At 33.3% G+C, this 22,510-nt stretch overlaps 2 protein-coding genes across 3 annotated transcripts; both read left to right on the forward strand.

Moving 5' to 3' along the window:
- The first annotated feature begins 6,593 nt into the window (after nucleotides 1–6,593).
- LOC18101603 (ethylene-response factor C3) lies at nucleotides 6,594–7,618 on the forward strand. The gene has a single exon (XM_024607193.2). It carries the CDS (start codon nucleotides 6,703–6,705, stop codon nucleotides 7,363–7,365), a length of 663 nt encoding a protein of 220 aa, XP_024462961.1. The 5' UTR covers nucleotides 6,594–6,702; the 3' UTR covers nucleotides 7,366–7,618.
- A 5,311-nt stretch (nucleotides 7,619–12,929) lies between these two features.
- LOC18101604 (serine/threonine-protein phosphatase PP1 isozyme 3) lies at nucleotides 12,930–17,972 on the forward strand. Of its 2 annotated transcripts, none has more exons than XM_006379835.3 (4): nucleotides 12,930–13,668; nucleotides 15,703–16,262; nucleotides 16,374–16,595; nucleotides 17,480–17,972. In XM_006379835.3, exons 1-4 carry the CDS (start codon nucleotides 13,494–13,496, stop codon nucleotides 17,501–17,503), a joined length of 981 nt encoding a protein of 326 aa, XP_006379897.1. In that variant the 5' UTR covers nucleotides 12,930–13,493; the 3' UTR covers nucleotides 17,504–17,972. The 2 variants fall into 2 exon arrangements, with proteins under 2 accessions (XP_006379897.1, XP_024462960.1); XM_024607192.2 differs by having other exon boundaries at nucleotides 17,490–17,972.
- The last annotated feature ends 4,538 nt before the right edge of the window (nucleotides 17,973–22,510 follow it).

The raw sequence follows: 22,510 nt of genomic DNA on the forward strand, positions 1-22,510 counted from the left end.
AAGGGGGAAGACGATGAATTGCCATAAACACAGGGGACAGCAAGTTGTTTTTATAAAAATAATTAAAATTGATATAATTTAAGATTTACGAGAGGGTGGGATCAATTTCCATGGTGAGATAGTGATATAGTAAATCCACGGCAAAGTTACGTGGCATCCACATCTTTTGAAATTGTTATTTTCTTTCACACCCTCTCTCCCTGCTCCATCTCTTATTGAAAACCGAAATAATAGTTTGTGTTTTGTCAAATTCCCCTGGAGATAATTAAGAAAATGCACGTATATTTAGTAAGAAACGAGAGAGAACAGAGATGGGAACAGAGGTAGCCCTGCAATTTCTAGCCTGCCGGACAGGTTCTTGGGATGGCTCGAAAATAGGACGTCGGCTTAGTGGAAAGAGCACGGGCAGTGGGGCCTCGCCATGGATGCAAAGAGAATCGTGAAACATCTATCAATCGACTATGTACCATGAATCTGTTGGCATCATGGCTCGCCTAACCAATCAGTCATGTAGTAGTCACTCATGCCTAAATTGATTGGGGCCCCTATTTTAATACTATCTGTAGTAACGAAACATGCTACTGACGTTCTGTGTGTCTGTCTCTGTGTGTGTGTACACACACATATATAACATATGTTACTCTCACTATCTGATCAAGTGAGGTTTTGGAAAGAAAATGGAGAGTGGAAAGTAGACTTTTCTTTGATAATATTGTATGAAGAACCTTTGGATATATAGTCCTTTTACACTTGTTTTTGTTCTAGTCGCTATAGAGACACGTTTTATATAACATTTAATATCGGGGTTTTTTCCTTTTTTTATTATCAAGGAGGAGATTCTCAATTAATTACACGCAGAAAGATGTATACTGTAAAAATGGGAAGAACTTCTAGAGAAGAAGGTATGCGCACCCTTGTCCCGTTGTGGGAGATGATTAATAGCTAGATACACAAAAAAGGAAAAAAAAAAAAAGGACCAAGGGTTGAGTCCTCGAAAATACACAGGGGCAGATATGGGAATTCAAGATTTTAACGGTGTTCTCATTTAAATGTATGAATTTTGTCTTATGAGAAACCTGAAAAAGAGGGGGGCTCTCCTGAAACCGCTTTCCTAGAAGCTACATATGAAAAACAAATGGAACCTACATAACATCGCAACGTCTTGTCCGTGAGGGTGTTTACGTTTGATGTTGGACGTATTTTTTATATATTTTTACTTTAATATATATTTTTTTATATAGTTATATGAAAAAAAAAATTTAAAAATAAAAAAAATATTATTTTAATATATTTTTTAATAAAAAAACTTTCAAAAATAATTCCTACCAAACAGCACTAAAAAAAATAGGTGGTGGTCACTGTCCACGTCATCGTATCCATTCTTTTTGGAGGACTTTCAAGCATTCAACTATTATCTCCGAGTTTCGGCGAATTGGAAATACTTCCTCGGTTTCAAGGGGGCCGTGTATCTGGACCATTTCCAGTCACAAGATTTTCAAGATTATGATCCATAGGCTCTATATCTAGCTAGGATGATGATGGCTATACATTTCTGTGGATCACCAACCAGTGGTGAACAATTTTTTAGCATTTTGGGAAATAAAATGCACCATTCTACGTATCGGAAGAAGTCATTTTCATCCGAAGTTGGCACAAGTTTATGATTGGATCGCAAAATCATTTCACATGAATCCCGATACGTAGAGTGACGAAATGCAACAACATGAACTCGGAAGTTACTAGGAAATTCCCTGTGTGTAATTAATTATTCGAGACTAATATTTAAATGGGTTTGTCTTTTCTGGTTGGAGTTTCTAGACATACCTTCTGTACAGTTTATTAATTAAAACACATCAAAATCATCATGGATGAAAAAAAACCTTAAAGTATCAGCTTTTTACTTTTGATATAGATCAAAACACTGTTGATTACTCAACATATAATATTATTTAAATGATTTAGATCAGACGTGTGGGAGCTCCATAAAAATTATGACGGCGCGTGTGGAGGCTTTGCCACTTGAAAGGTGCGGTCGCAGACGGCTCCTATTTGCTAACACATGTACTGCATATACTAGTTACTTTTTCTTTTTTAATATATAAAAAATATATATATTTTTCATTGCACGTGATAATTGTAAATATACTAAGGTTAAAAAATCAAAAATACCCTTTTAAGACAAAAAAAAAAAGTTGACCTCAAGCGTTAAGGGGTACTTAGATTGTACCACAAATATGAAATTTTAAAAAAACCTCTAGGACATTAGCTGTGTTTTTTCTTTTTTCAAGGTCATATAAATAATTATACTGTACAATAAAAATATAAAAATATTAAATTACCCCCGAGTGTTTGTTCAACCATTTTGTTTTTTAATGGAGGCATCAATCCTTTTTCTAGAAATATGATCCATTCTTTCTTTAAGGTGATTGGTGCCCGATATTTGCAAAAAGATTCAATTTAGTGAATTTAGGAACTCTTCGATAGTTAAGTCAGTGACCTTTTGAGATAAAAATGTAATAATATTACATAGAGATACCCTGAAAATAAATATGCAATAGAGAATAAAGATTCTGAACCCTTTGTTTAAAGGATTCTTGATCTATTTATAGCTCATGAATTTTTTTTATATGGACAAAAGAGGCTAAAGTGTAATATTAACTTAATAATATTAAAAAAAATAACTCAGACATATGAATTAATGTTGATAGAAATATCTTTGGCATATATTAATGTTTATGGAAATAAGATGGACCACTGGAGGATTTTTATATATCTAATAGGTGTATGAAGAATATGATCTAAAATGTAGTTGTAGCTAAGGAAAAACGAGTTTTTTCCTTGGTTGAGCCTAATGAAGAGAGGTCTTTTTCTTGATTGAGCCCAAAGAAAATGAGATTAATTTCTTAGTTAAGCTAAGGAAGGTTATTGAGGGGGGGTTTTTGGACCCTTAAATTTAGATTCATCAATACTATTAGCATTATAATTTTTAATGAAATTTTAAAGAATTCACTTTTATTACGTGTGCTACAAATATTAAAGATATAGACATAGTAGTCTTTCAATTTCGAGATTTCTTTCATTTGATCATGAGTATTCTTTAGTAACAATGAATGCTATTATGAAAATAAGAATAAGCATGTTGTTTTAAAATCATAGTAAATAATGAGAATAAAAATAGAAATTAAACATAATTCCACTTCTACAAAGAGAGGTGGGAGCAAGAATAAGAGATGATAATTATTTTTTAAATGATATATTATTCTATTTAATATATATTTATTTCTTTTACCATCACTGATATTGGTGATAATAGTATTCAAATATGATGGATATACATTTGATTTAATCTAATAGGTACGTGCAACTCACTTCCTAGCTCAATATTTTTAGGCTTGGCTACGAGCCGAATCTAAGTGGTCATAGGTATGGTGATCTGTCAAATCCAATATCCTTGTGTTCAACTATCTATTGAGTTTAAGTATATATAAAAGATGAACTGCTAAATCCAATATTCTTGGGTCAGTTATATGCTGATCCCAAGCTGACGTGATTGTAGTGAACTGTTATGTGTTGAGTCCAAATATATATGTCTAACGAGCTACCATACGTAATATTTTTTAGTTCAACAACTTACTGAGCCTAAGTGCAGCTGAGTCTAATCAACATTTGGGATTAAAACTTTTCCAACTAACGACATCACGTTCACTACCACAATCTTTATATTTAGCGACAGAATTTTCCGTCGGTTTTTGTACTATCATTCTGTTGGTAATTAATTTACTGACAGAATCATAGACGAAAATGCTCCGTTGATGAATCTTTCATCGGTAATTTTTTATTCGTCAGTAAGTCCGTTGGTAATACAAAAATATTATTACCAACGGATTTATTGACAGAAAAAGCACAAAAAAAGTTACCGCATCATTCCATTGGTATTTTCCTCGAAAAAATACCATATATAATTCCGTTGATGATTATTTAAAAATATTTTTTAAAAAATCTATTTTACAAAACTATAAAATAATTAAATTAATATAAATCAACACTCTATAAAACTCAAAACTGAGTTGCTTGAAAAATAAAAGAAAATAAACTCAAACAAAATTTCAATAAATAAATAACACAAAAAAATTCAACTAAAAAAAATTCATATGAAAAAAATGAAGTTGCGATTGCTAAAAATTTAAAAATCCTGTAAATAAATCAACTAATAATTGATCTCATATGAAAAAAAAATATCCTATAACAACATTAATACAATTATTAAGAACAAAAAAAATTATAAATAAAATAAAAAACAAATATAGTGAAAAAAAACATGAAAAAAAAGAAAAAAGAAAAATCTTACCTTAATGTAGTTGCAAATGAAGCTGAGAAGAGAAAAAAAAATTCGTAAAGTATATTAATTAAAAAAAATTGAGAAGAGAAAAGAAGAAAGGAGAAGAAGACATACCTGGATATGAAAGAGAAGAGAAAGAGTTGAGGAGAAAAGAGAAGAGAAGAGAAAGAAAGGATGTTGATTTTTTTACATATGGGAAAGAAGAAGAAGAAGAAAGGAGGTCTATCTGTTGTGAAATTAGGGATTCTAGGTTTTTTATCGGGGTGTTTTACTAATGGTTTTACCGATGGATAATTAAATATTAATATTTTTAATTATTCTGTCGGTGATTCCGTCTGTAATATTTAATTTAATTTTTCAATTTAATCAAAAATTTTCAGACACCGCCAAATATCATCGACGACTTTTCAATCCGTTGGTGATTCAGTCTATAATATTTAATTTAAATTTTTAATTTAATCAAAATTTTTCAGAAACCCGCCAATTAACGCCAATGACTTTTTAATCTGTCGGTGATTTTGTCTCTAAAGAACAATAATTAACAGTGTATTTGGGAAGTGAATAGTTCCAAAGCTCCCTGGAAAATACCAACGGAATTTTCCGTTGGTGATTCCCTTTGTAATTGACATGATGAACAATGTTAACAGTTTTTCAATGATTTTACTGACGGAATTTATTATGTCGGTAATTCTGTTGGTATAAATGACACGTCATCGTAATTTTTGGCTTTGTTTAAATTATTGTTTTCCCACTGTAATTCTTTCGATATATATCGAGAAAATATTTCTATCGATATTTCCATTTGTATTTATCAAATTTCTGGTAGTGGTCAGAATCAATATTTTTAGATAAAAAGATACTTATGTGTGATTACTTGAACTCCAAACACCATCAAATTCATTATAAATCATTATATTTGGGATTATTAGTAACAAGAAAAACTAGAGAGAGGAGAGAGAGAGAGAAAGGAAGGTGTCAATAAAAGAGTACCGAGATCGAAGGTCTAAAATCTTAAAAAGAAAAGAGAAGGAAGTTACTATATATACACACAAACACAAAATTCACTATAAAGAACACTGCACATGCACAAGAATACTCATTCCTAATCTTAAGTCTTTTAAAAAAGAAAATTAAAGGGGAATAATTTTATCGTTTGTTTGATAAATAATTTCATCACATTTAAACCTAACTTAGTTGAGCGTCGTTAAACCCTAGCGATAATTCTTTAGAAAGGTCAGTAACCCTAATGATAACGATTTTTGACTTTTTTTTAGTACAATCCGAAAACTCTACAATTCATAAAATGGAAAAGCACATTTATGGTGAGAAGTTGCTTAAGGTAGAAGTAGCTTAAGCTAAGGGTTGCTTCAGCAATTATCCAATACTCTATTTAATAAAATGTTTAAAGATATATTTATTAATTATACTTTATGAAATGAAAATTATTATCAGTTAATAAAAAAATCCCAAGTTCAGAATAAAAATTATCCAAGATCCTATTTATTAGATATATATATATATATATATATATATATATATATAAAATAATAATAAAATATTTCTTAAATATTTTAAAAGAATACATTTATAGTTTTATTGAGACTTACAATTACCTTAAATCGACTCTGATTATGGTAATTTTATTATTATTATTATTATTATTATTATTATTATTATTAAGATTAAGGTTTATTCACATTGTGATACCTTACAAGTGAGAAAAACCACTCGTTCCCTCGAGTCATTGTAGTGAAAACAAACCAAAGGAAGGAGTGGTTCCTCGAGCGGAGCAGAGCATTTGGAGGGAAACGAAGCAGCCAACCTGAGCTGTCCCAACTACGGGGAAAAAGAGGAAATTAATTTTCATCCACGTGGATGACAAGTGGACAAGGCCCTCTTCAACAAATCCCACACCCAGACAAAGCTGATGTGATTGGGATGATGTCATCACAAAACTCTTCTGACGTGGCCATCCATCTTCAGTTGACCAATCTGTAATTTTACCCCATAGGCATGCAGATGTGGATCCCACATCCATTCTTTTTTCTGTATTTTAGAATATTGCAAGACTAGCTTAAATGATTTTTAGATAGAACAACATGAAGATTAAATATTTTTGTAATTAAATATTATATGAAAAACCCGCACACTTGTATTTATAAAAAAATATCTATATTTTTTTAATTATTTTTTTATAGATAAAATCAAAATCCTGCCTAACTGACTGCATCCCTTTGCTGGGTATATAAAGTACACTAGACTTCAAATTTTGCACACCCCAGTAGGCACTGCAAGAAAACAGGAAGCCACAAAAAACACAAATTGCAGGGCAAACCGAAAACCAACCCCCCCAGCCAATTCAAATGGATGGCTCCTTCTTCCACTCCTCAAATTCTGATTTTTCATTCGAATCTTGTTTTGAATCGCCAGATTTTTTCCATGGCCAATCTTTTAACCAAAGTTCTCTCCCCTTCAATGAAAACGACTCTGATGAAATGCTTCTTTTTGGGCTAATCTCGGAGGCCACTCAAGAAACGTCAAAAGCAACTTCCTATAATGGAATTATTAAGGAAGAAGAGGTTAGTTCCGTGGCCGAAGAAGATCCCAACAAGGAAAAGTCCTACAGGGGTGTTAGGAGGCGGCCATGGGGCAAATTCGCGGCAGAGATAAGGGATTCCACAAGGCATGGCGTAAGGGTGTGGTTAGGCACATTTGATAGTGCAGAGGCAGCTGCTTTGGCCTATGACCAAGCTGCTTTTTCAATGAGAGGAACTGGGGCGACACTGAATTTCCCAGTTGAAAGAGTGAGGGAGTCACTGAAGGATATGAAGTGTACTGACCAAGAGGATGGGTGCTCGCCTGTGGTGGCTCTAAAGAGGAAGCACTCCATGAGAAGGAAATTGGGAAGCAGAAGCAAGAAAGAGAGTAATGTTAGGATAGAGAATGTGATGGTTTTGGAAGATTTAGGTGCTGATTATCTGGAACACCTATTGAATTCATCTGAAGATGCTGTTAGTCCTTGCTGAACTATCTTAATTTTACATGTTTCTTATCTTTTTTTTTCCTCCTCCCATATGATTTATTGAGATGGTAGGATTGATCATATGCCGAATCTTCATGTGTATTTTCCATTTTCATCCCCCTGTATTTCCTCTCGAAACCTTGTAAAGTAAAGGGGCTGAAGGGTGTTGAATGACCCTTCTTGTACGTGGGCCTTAGAAACCACATAATTAAGTATCAATGGAAAAAAATGAGGTGACTGCTGCCTTTCTTTGAAAAGTTCTTTTAACATGGGATCACGTAGACTCGAGTTAAACAAAGTCAAACTTTGTTCCGATCTTAAATTTGTTTCGTGCAAAAGCACCATGATCCAAAACAAAGCTACAAGGTGCCCTTCGACTAGTTCATCGTCCCGAAAAGTCATTAAATAATTTAAACTGGTGTCCTCGAACACTGAATGAGCATAATGGAGCCAACAGCTTCATTTTCATTCCAAGGAAGATAATATTTATCAGCAATCCCTCTTACATACGAAACATCATACTCTAAGAAACTGTCCTTGTTCTTTGGGTTAACTACAAAAAAACTCCTCACCTATAGGATCTGTATCAATGTTACCTTTCACTGACCGCGCTCATCGATTTTATCTTTAAATTCTACCCATCCTACATTTCCATGTGCTATCCATCCAAACTTGTTACAAAATCAGCTTAGAAGTTACGAGGATACTCCAAAATTTTAATATTAATCAAATTTATTGTTTTAAGAAATATTGTTTAGAAAGAAAAGAATTAATCCATCACTATCAGAAAATTGATAAATACAAACGGAAATACCGAGGGAATATTTTCATCGGTAAATTTCCAAGGGATTTTACCGACGGAAATATTTCCTCGGTATATACCGACGGAATTACCGTGGGAAAAAAATTTAAAACAAAGCAAAAAAAAGAAGGATGACGTGTCATTTTTACCAACGGAACACTGTGAACACTGTTCATCATGTCAATTACAAAGGGAATCACCGACGGAATTTTCCGTCGGTATTTTCCAGAGAGTGTTATTTGGAGGTTTTCTGAAAAAATTCAATTAATTTAAAATTTTCATTTAAATATTACAGACGGAATCACCGACGGATTGAAAAACCGTCGGTAATTGTTGGCGGTTTCTGAAAAAATTTTATGAAATTAAAAATTTAAATTAAATATTACCGATGGAATTACCGACGGAATAATTAAAAAATATTAATATTCAATTATCCGTCGGTAAATCTGTCGGTAACGCGCCCCAATAAAAAGCCTGAATCTCTTTATTTCACAAGAGACGGACTCATTTCTTCTCCTTATTCTTCTTCTTCTTGTTGTTCTTCTACTTCTTCTTCTTCTTCTTCTTCACTATATGTAAAAAACATCAATATATATTTCTTTCTCTTCTTTTCTCTCCTCATCTCCTTCTCTTTTCCTCCATGCTTGGGTATGTCTTCTTCTTCTTTCTTCTTTTATCCTCTTAGTTTTTTTTTTTAATTAATATGCTTAACGAAAATTTTTTTCTCTCCTTAGCTTCACTTGCAACTACATTAAGGTAAGATTTTTCTTTTTTCATGATTTTTTTCACTATATTTGTTTTTTATTTTATTTTTTATTGTTTTTGTTCTTAATAATTGTATAAATGTTGTTGTGAGATTTTGTTTTTCATATGAGATCAATTTTTAGTTGATTTATTTATAGGATTTTAAAATTTTTAGCAATTGCAACTTTATTTTTTTCATATGAATTTTTTTAGTTGAATTTATTTTTTCATTTTATTTATTTGTTGCAAATTTGTTTGAGTTGATTTTCTTATTTTTTTTCCAAGCATTTTGAGTATATATTATACAGTGTTAATTTATGCTAATTTAATTATTTTATAATTTTATAAAATGAATTTCTTTTAAATGTTTTTAAATAATTACCGACGGAAATTCCATCAGTAATTCCGTCGGTAAATCCGTTGGTAATAAAAAAATATTATTACCGAGGGATATACCGACGAAATGAAGCGGATAAATTTATTTTTTTATTACCAACGGATTTACCGACGGAAAATTAATTACCGACGAAATATGTGTCTTACGCCGACGGAAAAATTCCGTCGGTAAAACTGTTAAATCTTGTAGTGAATTTAAACTGAATTGAAGAATTAAAAAAACAAAGTCGCGCCTAATATAAAAAATAAATAAATAGATGAGCAGTTAAGAAAATAAGAAAAATTGAATCCCATTGAGCTCAAGATTAGGAAGATTATAAATTTTAATTTTTTGGATGGATTTGAATTTTTATTTCTCATAAACCAGTTGCACACTGTATAGTATTCAAGAATAGGTCAACTAATTTGAATGGTGGTTAGAAGGGTACATTTTAAGATAATGGATAATGTAAGGCGTAAAATTAGCGACAACTCTACAGAAGAAGAACATTTTTGTGGTTAACCCTTGTTCTTTGATTAGCCATATGAAAATCATTTTTCCACATAATAATAGTGAAAGAACATGAAAGAGCAATATGCATATCGCTCTCTTCTCCCACGCTCTCGTATCTGAATCGTCCATGTTTGTGTCGTCGCTCTCCACATCTGAATCATCATCAATATTGTAACCATGGTGACCATACCTAGTACGTATGCCTAAATGTCTCATCAAACTCCATGTCTCTGAAAACAATAAGCTTTTTTCTTTTTCTTTTTTTATCATCTGACCTTCACTTGGTTTTCCATCCACAGCAACTTGAAGTAACTTGCAAGATTCGGTCAAATTAAAACTCTCCGGAAATTCGTATTAGCTCCCCCAAACATTCTTCTCACAAAGTTTAGACTTTTTCCAAAATCTTCACAAAAAAGTTAATCAAATGTCTAGCTCCTTCACCGAGGATGTCACTCTTTTCAATACTAACGTGGGCTGAAAGTCTCTTGAAAGGATCGGAAATTCTCTGATATCTGAAGTTAATATAGATGGTGAAGGGAATGAGCCCAAAAAACAATAAAGTTGTGCTAAATGTTTCTACAAAGCTAAGAAGAAGAATGAGATATTGTTGAAGAAGAACACCTCTTTACTTTAAAATTAAATACTCAATGCTGTTTAATCTTGGGGATGGAAACGGGTATTTGAGTTTTTTTTTTATATTGGATAAGAAATTTAGATATTTATATTTAATACATCAAGTTTCAAGTATCCAATATCCATTGTACTATTATTATTTAACAAAAAATAAATTAATAATATATATATATATATATATATATTACAAGATAAAATTATAAATGTTATCCATGTATTATATGTGCCATGTTAATTTTGAGATATGTATATATTATATTGGATTAAAAAAATATAAATATTCTACATATATATCTAAAATATATAAAAACATATCTCACATTAGATTTTGATTACATTTCGAATTGGATTTAATAATATTTATTTTTTATCCATTACTCACCGTCTAAGATGATTATATATAAAAAAATTCACATATTTAGATTTGATATCTATCGAATTCTAACTAAATTTACATCTCTACTCATTAAAAAGCGTTGAGGTTATGTATCTTACATAGAGACATGAGCAAAGTGATACTTCACTGTTCACTCATCCTCTATAATTTTGGATTAGTTGAGAATTACCTGAGAGTAAAAAAAATAAAATGATCAATGAGCTACGTACTGTAAAGTTTATATTGATGACATAAGCTTTCATCAATGTAGAAAGTAAACTGAAAATCCAATTCTTAGCAAGGCACATATCTATGAAACATGACGTATTTAATTCGTCTGCTGTTTATTTCTTTAATAGGTGAAACAAATAGCTAGATTGATCCAACATAATTTGTCCGGACTAGCTAGGTTCCAGGCCGGGCCCCCCCCGAGTGGTCTTGAAATTGGCGAGACGGGTTCCCTTCTTCATCTGGGTATACATGTTCCATATGGAGGTGGGTTAGGTCTAACGTGGAGGTATGATGACCCCGATATACATCAATATCCACAAGCTCAGTTACTATATTAACTGATATAATATGATATTGCTAAACTGTAGCAAAAATAATCAATTAAGAGATAAAACGAGGAGGCTCAATTTAATGCACCATTATGTTGTTGGATATGGCGTGGGCATTTTAACCTTTTGTGATTTTTAGAGGAGGAGAATCAGTCATAGCTAGCTGGAGTGCCAGCCACGATACCACGACAGTATGGCCTTTAAGCCAAAGAATGGCCAAGAGCCTTGCAATGAACTTCTTGGAATTTCCCAGTAGGGCTGGATTCCAAACCTGTCCTCTACCTTGTCTTCACCGTACATTCGAGTTACTTTCCACCTGTTTGATTCCAATAATGCAAAAGAATCCAAATCAAGCACAATTATTGAAGAATGAGCTGGTACAATGATATGCTGATACATAACAGAGAAACTGGAAATGAGCAAGCAAGTTCTTAATAGAGCACAATTGAAGCAGATGATGACTAAGCAACTCGATCCCATCATTCCATAAACTAATTAGTGATTGTGATAATATCCATGCAAATCTTAATTTTGTTTTCAGCATTCTGTTTCCCACTAACATAAGACTGCTCATGCCTGCGCTCTATTTTCCATGCACGCAATCTCAATTTTTTTTTCTTTTTTCATGTTAGAACCGCTGGCTTTTCTGCCGGTATTTGAGCTTTCTATTCATTCATAGCCTATGCATTTCTATGCACTTCCTTGTGTTTGTAAAAAAGATCAAGATTACGAGTAGGAATGTGAGATACAGTTGAGTGAATCGACAAGCAAATGACAAGGGCCCGAATGATAAATCGAATCCGATGCATTTCTTTTTCTTGGAACTTTAAAAAACCAAGTCACTTCGAATTATGGATTCTCAGCTGCTAGAAAGTAAGGATCTTGCGCCTCTAAAAGCCTTTTGAGTTGCATCGAAATGATTTATTTTACATCAAGAGCCATCTTTTCACGCATAGAAGGTCAGTTAACTGCTGATTGTTTTATGTAATCAATTTTTTTTAATAAAATTGAAGATCCAAACCAATAACAAATTAAAAACCAAAGCAACCATCGATGGACATGACCTGTTACTCGCCCGATTGCAAATGAAAAAATGTGAAATGTTGAGCAAAGAATCCTAAATGTAAAAAAAAAAAGGAAAAAATAAACGTAGAAAAACTCATAAAACTCCGAGAAAGAAAAGCTGTCAAATCAGGTCACAGGTGCCAAATATCATGCTCTCCTTAAAATTGATTTGATTCCTTTGGAGGGTTTGTGCAGAAGGAGCAGTTAGTGCATGTAGAGGAATTCTAAAGATATATTAAAATTGGAGTATTTTAAAAATTAGTATTTTTATATAATATAACATAATAAATTATTTTTTTCTATTGATAGATAGCAATATAGCAAGCATATCAGAATGTGGCCCCTTCTCGGTCTCTTCGCGACAGCACGTGAATCGGGCCCTTTTTTGTGAGGTGGGCTTAGAATAATATTCGAGGCCCACAAAGAAACTCCAATTGATAGCATAAATTAGCAATTATCCAGTCCAAAGGTAGTATAAAATCGAACCGGCAGAGGGAAGTGAATGGAGATGGGGTCTCATCACATCTCTGGTGGCAACGGGCGGATAACGGTCCACCACCATTACTTTCCGAAAAAGCGGAAACGCTACAATTGGTGGTGCTGTTGTTGCCGCTTGCAAAATTTCAAAGAAAACAAGCGTCACGATCGCTGCCATTGTCAGCGTTTCTTTCTCTCAAGAGGGAGCTTCTTTCTGGGCTCCATTTTCTCCCACTTACTACGACTACTTTACTCCTTTCTATGTCCTCCTCAAACACTTGCTAGTTTACTTTCTAATTTCTCTAACAAAACAAGAATATATTCTTGCTTGGCTTTTTTTCAAAATTCTGCGCTCCACTCGCCGTTCATTCTTTACTCCACTACAAAGAAACTCAAACCCCCAAAAAATTGATATTCCCTTTAATCCTCTTTCGCCCTTTTATAAAGCCATGCTACTAAATCATAACAACCATCGTGCGCTAGTAGAGTGTCGGCTGGCTGTGTTGGTCTTGCTAGTTCTTTATCTTTATGCTTCTTCCTTAATCTTTCAAGGGGTGAGAAGAGAAGACTTAAGTGAGAAAAAAATATGGAGCCTTTTGTTCTTGATGGAATCATTACCAGGTTGCTTGAAGTTAGGGGCAAACCAGGGAAGCAGGTCCAGCTTTCTGAGGCTGAAATCAGGCAACTTTGCATCACTTCAAGGGGGGTTTTCTTGAAGCAGCCTAATCTTTTAGAGCTTGAAGCTCCTATCAAGATTTGTGGTAATATCCTCTTATAAACCCTATTATTTTCTTACAACCATATACATAATGTCAAAATTGAATTTTTCATGTTAGGACAGTCAAAAGTATATGTTGATTGAAATTTGAATTGGTTAGTGCCAAGGCTTAGAGTTCATTTACAGACACTTCAAGTTTACTGACTGCAAAGCTTGTTTTGCTTTGAATTTTGTTTCAATTTCTTGATGCTGGTGCGTTTAGTTTTATTTGATTATGCTGGGGGTTGTGCTTCATATTGATAGATATGCAGTATCCTATTTCTTACTCTGCCAGTATGATAAGCCAAGCATATTGAACAAATTCTTATGTCTGTTAAATGCTCTAAGTTTATCGGCTGAAGTTGAAATAAACCATGCATTTTTTATGGGATCCAAATCCAAAAACTTTGCTCTTGATGTGGGTTAAAGTTGGACACTCTGAAACGCGCAATGTTGAAAAGATGACTTTGATGGATACTCTGGTTGTGGGCTGTATTGAATTCTTGTATTTTGTTTTCATAAAAATTAAAAAATCTCTTTGGCCATAAACTGTTGCTACCTACATCAATAACTTTCCAATAAAAAGATTAGTGGAGTTTAACTATGGAAATTCCATTGGATACTTTGCATTTGCACTCAGCGTAGGCAACTGCCTAAACTCTGATGTAAATCAGTTAGTACATTCATCCAACTAAATGATTGAGAATTTTCATTTCTGAATATATTACCTTCCGCTCCTTTGTAGTTGTAGCACACAGGGATCACTGCACAGCTAAGTTTTAATATGCCTTCTGAAATTTCTTGGGATTAGTAGATCATGTAACAAGCAGGAAAGTTATATTAGAAATAACTCTCTGCTTGAGGGTGAGAGATAGCATGGCAAATAATATCTTTTAATGTCTTCAATGCCCTCTCTAAGAGCTGTTTGTGCACTGGAACTTGAATGCATCCATTAGTCACCGAGAATATAAATCATACTCTATCCTTTTTCTTGATAGGACACCCGGGACATATTTGAGTTTCATAGTCAGAAACCAAATTTTTTTTGTATATTCATTTCAAATAAAATATCAGGCTGAGGAGGGTGGTTGACAAAATTGTTTTGTGGTTTATATATAGTTGAGAATATTTCCACTTTTTAGCTTGTTTTCGGGCTGTAGAGTGCCCGTTGAAATTTTTTACTTTAAGAAAAGTCAGTGAAAAATTTGGAATAGCTACTCATGTGATTTGCTTAGGAGAAAAACTAAACTGTTTCTCGAGTTCTTGTGAGCTCCTGAAAGTTGAAGACTCAGAAATTATTGTCTTGGTTAGTCATGCTTGCCATATTTGAAGAACATTTTCTATCAATATTGTTTGTTTTGAAATTAAAATAGCAGTCTAATGACATGAATATATATGAATAATAATATTGGTGGAGTTGCCTAGTTTTAGTCATGGGTAATTTAATGAGTTTTGAAAATTTGGGATTTATAGTCATCTTCAAGTTTGTCACTCTTGTGTTGTTGCTAGGACTGTGCTGCCCATTTTTGTTTCCATGTTGTCTTCTGCACCTACTTCCTAAAGTTGTAGCTGTCTTGTAGTATATAGTCCAGTTCAGTGGGGGTGTAAATTACTCGGAGTGCTGCTGTATAGGCTGCTTCTTCATCATAACTGATAATTCCGAGCTCTAAAAATTGTCTATAGTGGTCTTACATCTCTTGCATATGCACATTTTGCCCCATGCTACTTGATATGACATCTAAGTTGAGGTTAATCATGAATATCAACTTGATCTGTCATTAAGATATTCCGAACTTCCATTCTCTTCTTAATTTGAAAATTCTCATCTCATTCTTGTTTATGATTACAAGTTATAAATACTGAGATAACGAGAGAGGATTTCTTCATCTGTGAGTAATATGAAGTTGGATCATAGCCTATAATGAGATGATTTACTAGCACATTTAGTTAAATTTTACAACAAGGAAGAAAGTTTGTTTGTGGTTGTTAGGAAAGAAACTCTGACATGCCTGGTACATTATTATCTTATGTCACCCAGGAGATGTACATGGACAATATTCTGATCTGCTGAAGCTTTTTGAATATGGTGGATTACCTCCTCGTGCCAATTACTTATTTTTGGGGGATTATGTAGATCGTGGAAAGCAAAGCCTGGAAACTATATGCCTTCTGCTTGCATATAAAATAAAATATCCTGAAAACTTTTTCCTATTGAGAGGCAACCATGAATGTGCTTCTGTAAACCGTATATATGGATTTTATGATGAGTGCAAACGAAGATTCAATGTCAGACTATGGAAGGTTTTCACAGATTGCTTCAACTGCCTGCCTGTGGCAGCTCTCATTGATGAAAAGATTCTCTGCATGCATGGTGGACTTTCTCCTGATCTGCGGAATTTGGATCAGATAAGAAATTTATACCGACCTGCAGTTGTTCCAGAAACCGGTTTGTTATGTGATCTCCTCTGGTCTGATCCCAGTAAAGACATTCAAGGTTGGGGTGCAAATGATAGGGGAGTTTCATATATATTTGGTGCTGATAGGGTGACAGAATTTCTTCAGAAGCATGACCTTGATCTAATCTGCCGAGCTCATCAGGTATGAAATGTGTTTTAATTGACCATTTACTGCGTTAAGGCCCTAGGCATCATAAGTCTTACAATTAGGAATGCTTTCATTTATTATAAGCTTATTTTGTCATAATTGCAGGTTGTAGAAGATGGATATGAGTTTTTTGCTAATAGGCAACTCGTAACCATATTTTCAGCACCTAATTATTGTGGAGAGTTTGACAATGCTGGTGCCATGATGAGCGTGGATGAGAATCTGCTATGTTCTTTCCAAATACTGAGACCTGCAGAAAAGAAGCCAAAGTTTGGCTTTGGGAGCACTGGCACTGCTAAGAATGGTACCATTCCACCTAAAATCAAGGTATATGCATTCCACACTACTCCCAGCACAGATACCTGTTATTATATTGACAAATAACATTCCAAAATGTTTATATTAGAGAAAGTGCTTTAGGATAGCCATGGTCATTTGTTAGTGCAAATCTTAGAGGTTTCATCATTAGGGCAGTTCCTTCTCATCATTTATCCTTTCTTTTTCCTTGAAAGCAAGAAGAACCAGTTTAGGAGGTAAATTGATTCTTGATAAGCGAGTTCTCTGACATGCAGTCTTTCTAACAATAAATCCATCATCTTCATCTATGGCATAGAAAATGAAAAGATGCTGTGAAAAGATTGTGATAGTTGATTTTTTGAATAATGTTTTCATCTGCACTGTTACACGTTCATATATGTGCTTTATGTTAAGGTTTTAGCTAGTCTTGGTTGTGAGCGGCAGTATCCAGATTTGACCCTGAAATAGCACCTACATATCATTAAAGTTACCTGGCGTGAACTCTGTCGTATAATGCCTTCTCCAAGTGACATAGTGCTTGAAAACTGGTCAATTAGTTTTCCAATAAGCAGATTATCCCATGCATATGATGATATCTAATAATGTTTACACCCAAAATAAACATTTCTCGCCCACCACTTGTCAATCGATTCTTATGAAAGAGAGTGACCGAGTGAAGAAAGCTCTGTTTTTTTCCCAATAATTGGGTTTACAGTTTGGCTAATAAGCTATAGTATACAGGAGAACTCAATAAAACTTAACGTGGATGTCCTGCTTTCCTTGTTCTATATACTTTCAGCTTGAATGCCCCTGTATATGAATGTTCTGTCCATTCCATCACTTTCATTTTTTTCTTTTTACATTTAGGAAACGTGATGATCTATTACTGATAGCTTTCATTATCCCATTTCAAGTCATTTTTAGGTGGAAAAGTATGAGAAATCCTTTCAATGAAGAGAGAGACAAAAGAGCCAGCTGTCCTAGATGGAAACCAGTGGAACATTGCCAAAGTGGCTATCTTGGAATTCTGGGGCCCAAGAGTTAAATCTCAAAGAGGGGTAATCAAGAATTTAGTTCAGCAATTGGCAACTTTAAGAATCAAGAATGTAGATTAGCAAGTGGCAACTTTAGGATAATATAAAGATGCCCTCCACCTAGAACTTTAGGAGGCTGTGATTTCTCTGCCGCAGATGCCACTTGGAGATCATTGTATTTTGATCACAGCATTAAAATGCATGGATGAGTCAATTCCCACTTCCTTTTCTTCGTTCTTTGGACCTACTTTATCATATTCCCTCAACCCACATTATGTACTAATATTGGTTGCTGGTGATCTACTGAGTGCTATGTCTCGATGTTCCTATCCTATGTTATGTTTCAATAAACTTTACCTAGCGTTGGTATAAATGACGAATACATGTTGAAATCCTTGTTCTAACGTCGTGGAATAGATGCCAATTCTTCTCAGGTCATTTAGAACCTCTGATCTTAAAAAGAATAAGGAGTAAATTCTATATTGAACGCTGAATCACAGATAACTTGCCCGAGTGATAAACAATTAGAACACCTCTCCTTTTGTCCTTTTGACGATAGGGGTTAGAAGGAGCACCTGGCCAATCGGGAAAGTCTCTCTCTTCTATTGTAGGAATCGTGGCAATCTAATTCTTATCCCAATGAATGGTAGACTGCAATGATCTATCGTACCAAACAAAAACACAAAAGTTGATTCTGTTTCGATTCTTAACCTTACCAATGGCATGCTATGGTGCAAGTCAAGATCTAGTGTGAGATTCTTATGTTGATCTTATGGACAGATAATTTATTCTCCATTATCTTTAGATCGATTGTGGGGCTGTGACAGTTCTATTTGAAATTATTGTGGCACACAATTCCTTTTTGTTACTTAAGATTTGGGAAATCATGAACTTTACATCATGGGAGATTCAGATTCCAGGTCTCTTGAGGAGAAAGCTACCTTGAGATTTCTCATTTAAGATAAGGGGCGGGAGATAAAGGTAGCTTCGACTTTGAAATTTAGCAGATGATGAGAATCCTTGCTGACTATGGAGGCTTCCATTTTTAAATGTTATCTTCCTTTCTTTTTCCAAAATGTGGAATGCTAGCGCTAGATTAACTATTCCTTCTCTGTATTATGAATCAAGTCTTCAGTTTATCTGCTTTACACACACGAACACACCCAGAGGTATGCCAGTAGGAAATTATGTAGGTGCATTTCTCCATTCATCTGTGCTAATTTGAAAAGGCTTCTCTGTAATAACACAGCGGCGACCCACAAAGGCTGCTTCTTCTTCTTCTTTTTTTAGAAAACCCATAAATTCTTTCATAATGAATGGACAAAACTCCGGCCCGAAGGACTGTAAAAATTAGTTTCTAATTAGTGCTAAATCGATGACCATTTTTTATTACGAATTAAGTGCATAAACAAGAGAGTTGTTCTGCAAAACCAAACGGAAAATTCGAAACAACGAATATGACAAGAACACCGAGGCCTCAGCCTTTTTCTTCGCAGTTTCAAGGCAACTCCATGCCGTCACTTGTAGGGTTTAGTTTACTGGTAAACTCGCATGGAAAGGGGAGTTACACTTCGGTGTTACATTTTAGAAGCTCTTGGCATTTTGCAAGCTTGAAATAGACATACTATATGGTCCACATCCACATTGAAATCAGTCCACCTCAAAGAACAAAAGGTCAAAACCCATTCATTCCTATCTAAGCGGGTATTTTAGAATTCTTACATAGTTTCATAAATTTTTTTAAAAATAACATATATTAAAAAAGTATCAGGGAAATAATACAATTTTATTAGTTGAACACAATCATTATTGAGATTGTTTAAAAAAATCATGTCTTTCTTAATTTAATTTAACTTACATGTATAAAAAGTTAATCTAAAATTTTATAAAGATTTAATAACTAAAATTAAAATTCAAGATCCAATAATTAAGATAAAATAGATCATCGAGGACATATCGGAGCTTTGTTTTCAACACATCCAATACTGTTAAAAAGATCTCGACAAGATGATTCTAACCATACCTTGAAGACCATTAAACATGATCATTATTTTTTTATTTTTTTTTCTTAGCCATTAGATCTTTAATCTCATTTTTAGACAATTGAATTTTAATAAAATATTTGATTGATTTTTAATGAGGTTAATTAATTTGAAAAAGAAAAATGTTTTGAATCATTTACTAAATAAACAACCACTATTTTAAACACGGTTGTATTTAAAATTTACAATTTTTTAAATACCTTTTCGATGTGGATTATTTATCCAATTTTTTTTTTTTGCAAATTATGCTATTTTTTTTTAAAAAACAAAATCTCAATACCAGCACGTCCAGGATTTCGAAAGAACTGCCATCAGAATTAACTTTAATAATATCCATCCCAGGTTTAACACAAAGGATAATTATTACCTTTAATATCATTTGTAAAATCTTATAATAAAGAATTTAAAAAGGAAATTATAACTTTGGAAAAGAAAAACAGTAAAAGATTATGATCAACACATGTCACATAAGCAAAGGAGAAGTTTCCCTTTCATGTTTTCTTCGGAAAGTCAAAAAAAAAAAATTACATTGATGATGTTTGAGATAGTAATAAAAATTATTTTTTAAATTGTTTTTCATTTAAAATATATATAAAAATAATATTTTTTTACTTTTTAAAATTTATTTTTAATATTAATACATCAAAATAATCAAAAAATAAATAAAAATTAAAAAATAATTTTTTAAAAAAACAACATCTAACCACAACACCAAACACTAGACTATAGCTGGTTGGCTCATGATTAGCGGAAAATGAACACATACAAAACATGTCCAGGAACAAAACCACAACCTAAAATTTTTTTATATCAATTGAATTTTTTTTATTTTTTTTTAAATCTCAATTACATCTCTTATCATCCATATTTATTATGGATTCTCTTCAAATATACAAGAAACTTAACATTTTGTGTTAAAAAACTATAAGATAAACATAAAATTTAATTGATAATCTTTCAAGACTAGGAGACTCAAATCTCAGTCGAGATAAAAAGAAAACTCTAAGCTTCAATGGAGGGTCAAGACAGAGTTCATAATTGGATTTGGCGGTAATTGCATTTGGTCACAATTATTACTATTTTTGTTTGTTTGAATAAATAAAGTTCATAATATTTGGGAACAATGGAAAAATGGGAGAAAAAAAACTTGTCTATGGTATGACATTGATGCTCATGTGATGGATCCAAATTCAGTGGGCTAAAGCCCCAAAAATAATTAGGCTAAAAAAGCTCCACTGGATAAAACAAGTCCAGTCCATTGCTTGAATTAATTGGATCCACACTTAGTGCCTCAACCCCTTCTAATTAAATGGCGGTGCTGGACGCGCAGCACCCTTCCAATTAATTGGGATGTTGGGTGTGCCTACACTCCCTATTGGATCCTAACATTACACTTGGATTCATTTAATTAGGGTGTTGGGTGCGCTAATTTTTTAGGGGTGTTGTGCATGGACCCAGCATCCCATGAGATCGGAATGTGCTACAAACTTTACACTCTCTTGAAAATGAAAATATTTTCTAGGACGAAGGTTTTTTAATATTTTTTATTGATTCAATATATATAATTAAAAATAAAATATAATTCAAAATATTATAAGGATTAAATTATACTATAGTCTTTTTTTTAAAAAATGACAAAACTCATGGGCTGTAAAAATCTCATGAATTCTTCAAATTTCAGGTTTACAATCTTTTTATTCTTAACATTTTCAGCATATATATTTTCAGAATCTATCTCTCTGAAATATTATTATATTTTCTCTATCTATATATATAATTATTAACTTTATCATCAGAGAATCCCAACGTCTATTATAAAAGATTTTTTTACAAGTATTAGTCATATTAGCTTACCAGACACTATAATTACAAGTCATCTTGACTTTCTAAGCACCACTTGCTACTACTAACCACGTAGGTTTTCTATGTTAAGTCACTATACACTTTAACTAAAAAAAATAAATCAAATTACTTAAATTAAAATATTAACTAATTATTCAACACATCATTTTTATTCTGTAACATCTTGGATTTTGATATGGTAATTTGCTCCATTGCTTCATGCCTCTCTTTTGGCAAAAGTCCTGCTGTTGTTCTTGCTGAGATTTTCCCAGCGAAATTGAGGTCTACTTGCCATGGTATATCAGCTGCATCTGGCAAAGAAGGGGCAGTTGTGGTTGCATTCGGATCTTTGTATGCTGTAGATGGTATCGGAGCGAGGAAGATTCTTAAAATACTGGGTGTCGTAAATTTCCTGGGACTGATGTTTACTTTCTTGGTACTTGAGTCGAAGGGAAAATCACTTGAGGAATTGCCTGGTGAGGCTGAGCAAGAAAATGGATCCACAGCTGAGTCTAGGCAAACCGTTTCAGTTCAGCTAGGCTTTCTTTTTATGTAGTATCTCTGTATAATCTTAGGAATCTACCGAAAGATGCATGGATAAGCATGCTTATGAGCATAATAAGCTCAGGATTCTGCTTTCTTTTCTAGCTGTGAACTACCTGGTCTTCGATGCAGGGAGAAGAAAAAAAGGTCTCTGGTGGCATGATTCTCAGTTTTCTAGCACGTTTCCTATAGATTGAATCTCTATTTCACCGATCACATAACCTTTCACTTAATCTATCGCACGAAAGTGTTTTAGTACGTATTCCTGCACTCTATCTAATCGCCTTTTTAATTATTTTTCCAAAGCATGTGATTTATTTTTCTTTTCTGGGCACTTTTGTAACGACATTTATTGGAAACATTCATCGGTCTCCATTGCCTTCGATTGAAATGTGAAATTAAGTTGGAAATTAGGGACCATTTCTCTGCCCTGTATGTGTAAATTGTTTCTGTTATTTCTCGCAGTAATGTTTTCTGGGCTACC

The sequence above is a fragment of the Populus trichocarpa genome, chromosome 8 (genome assembly GCF_000002775.5).
Source record: "Populus trichocarpa isolate Nisqually-1 chromosome 8, P.trichocarpa_v4.1, whole genome shotgun sequence".
Classification (NCBI taxonomy): Eukaryota; Viridiplantae; Streptophyta; class Magnoliopsida; order Malpighiales; family Salicaceae; genus Populus; species Populus trichocarpa.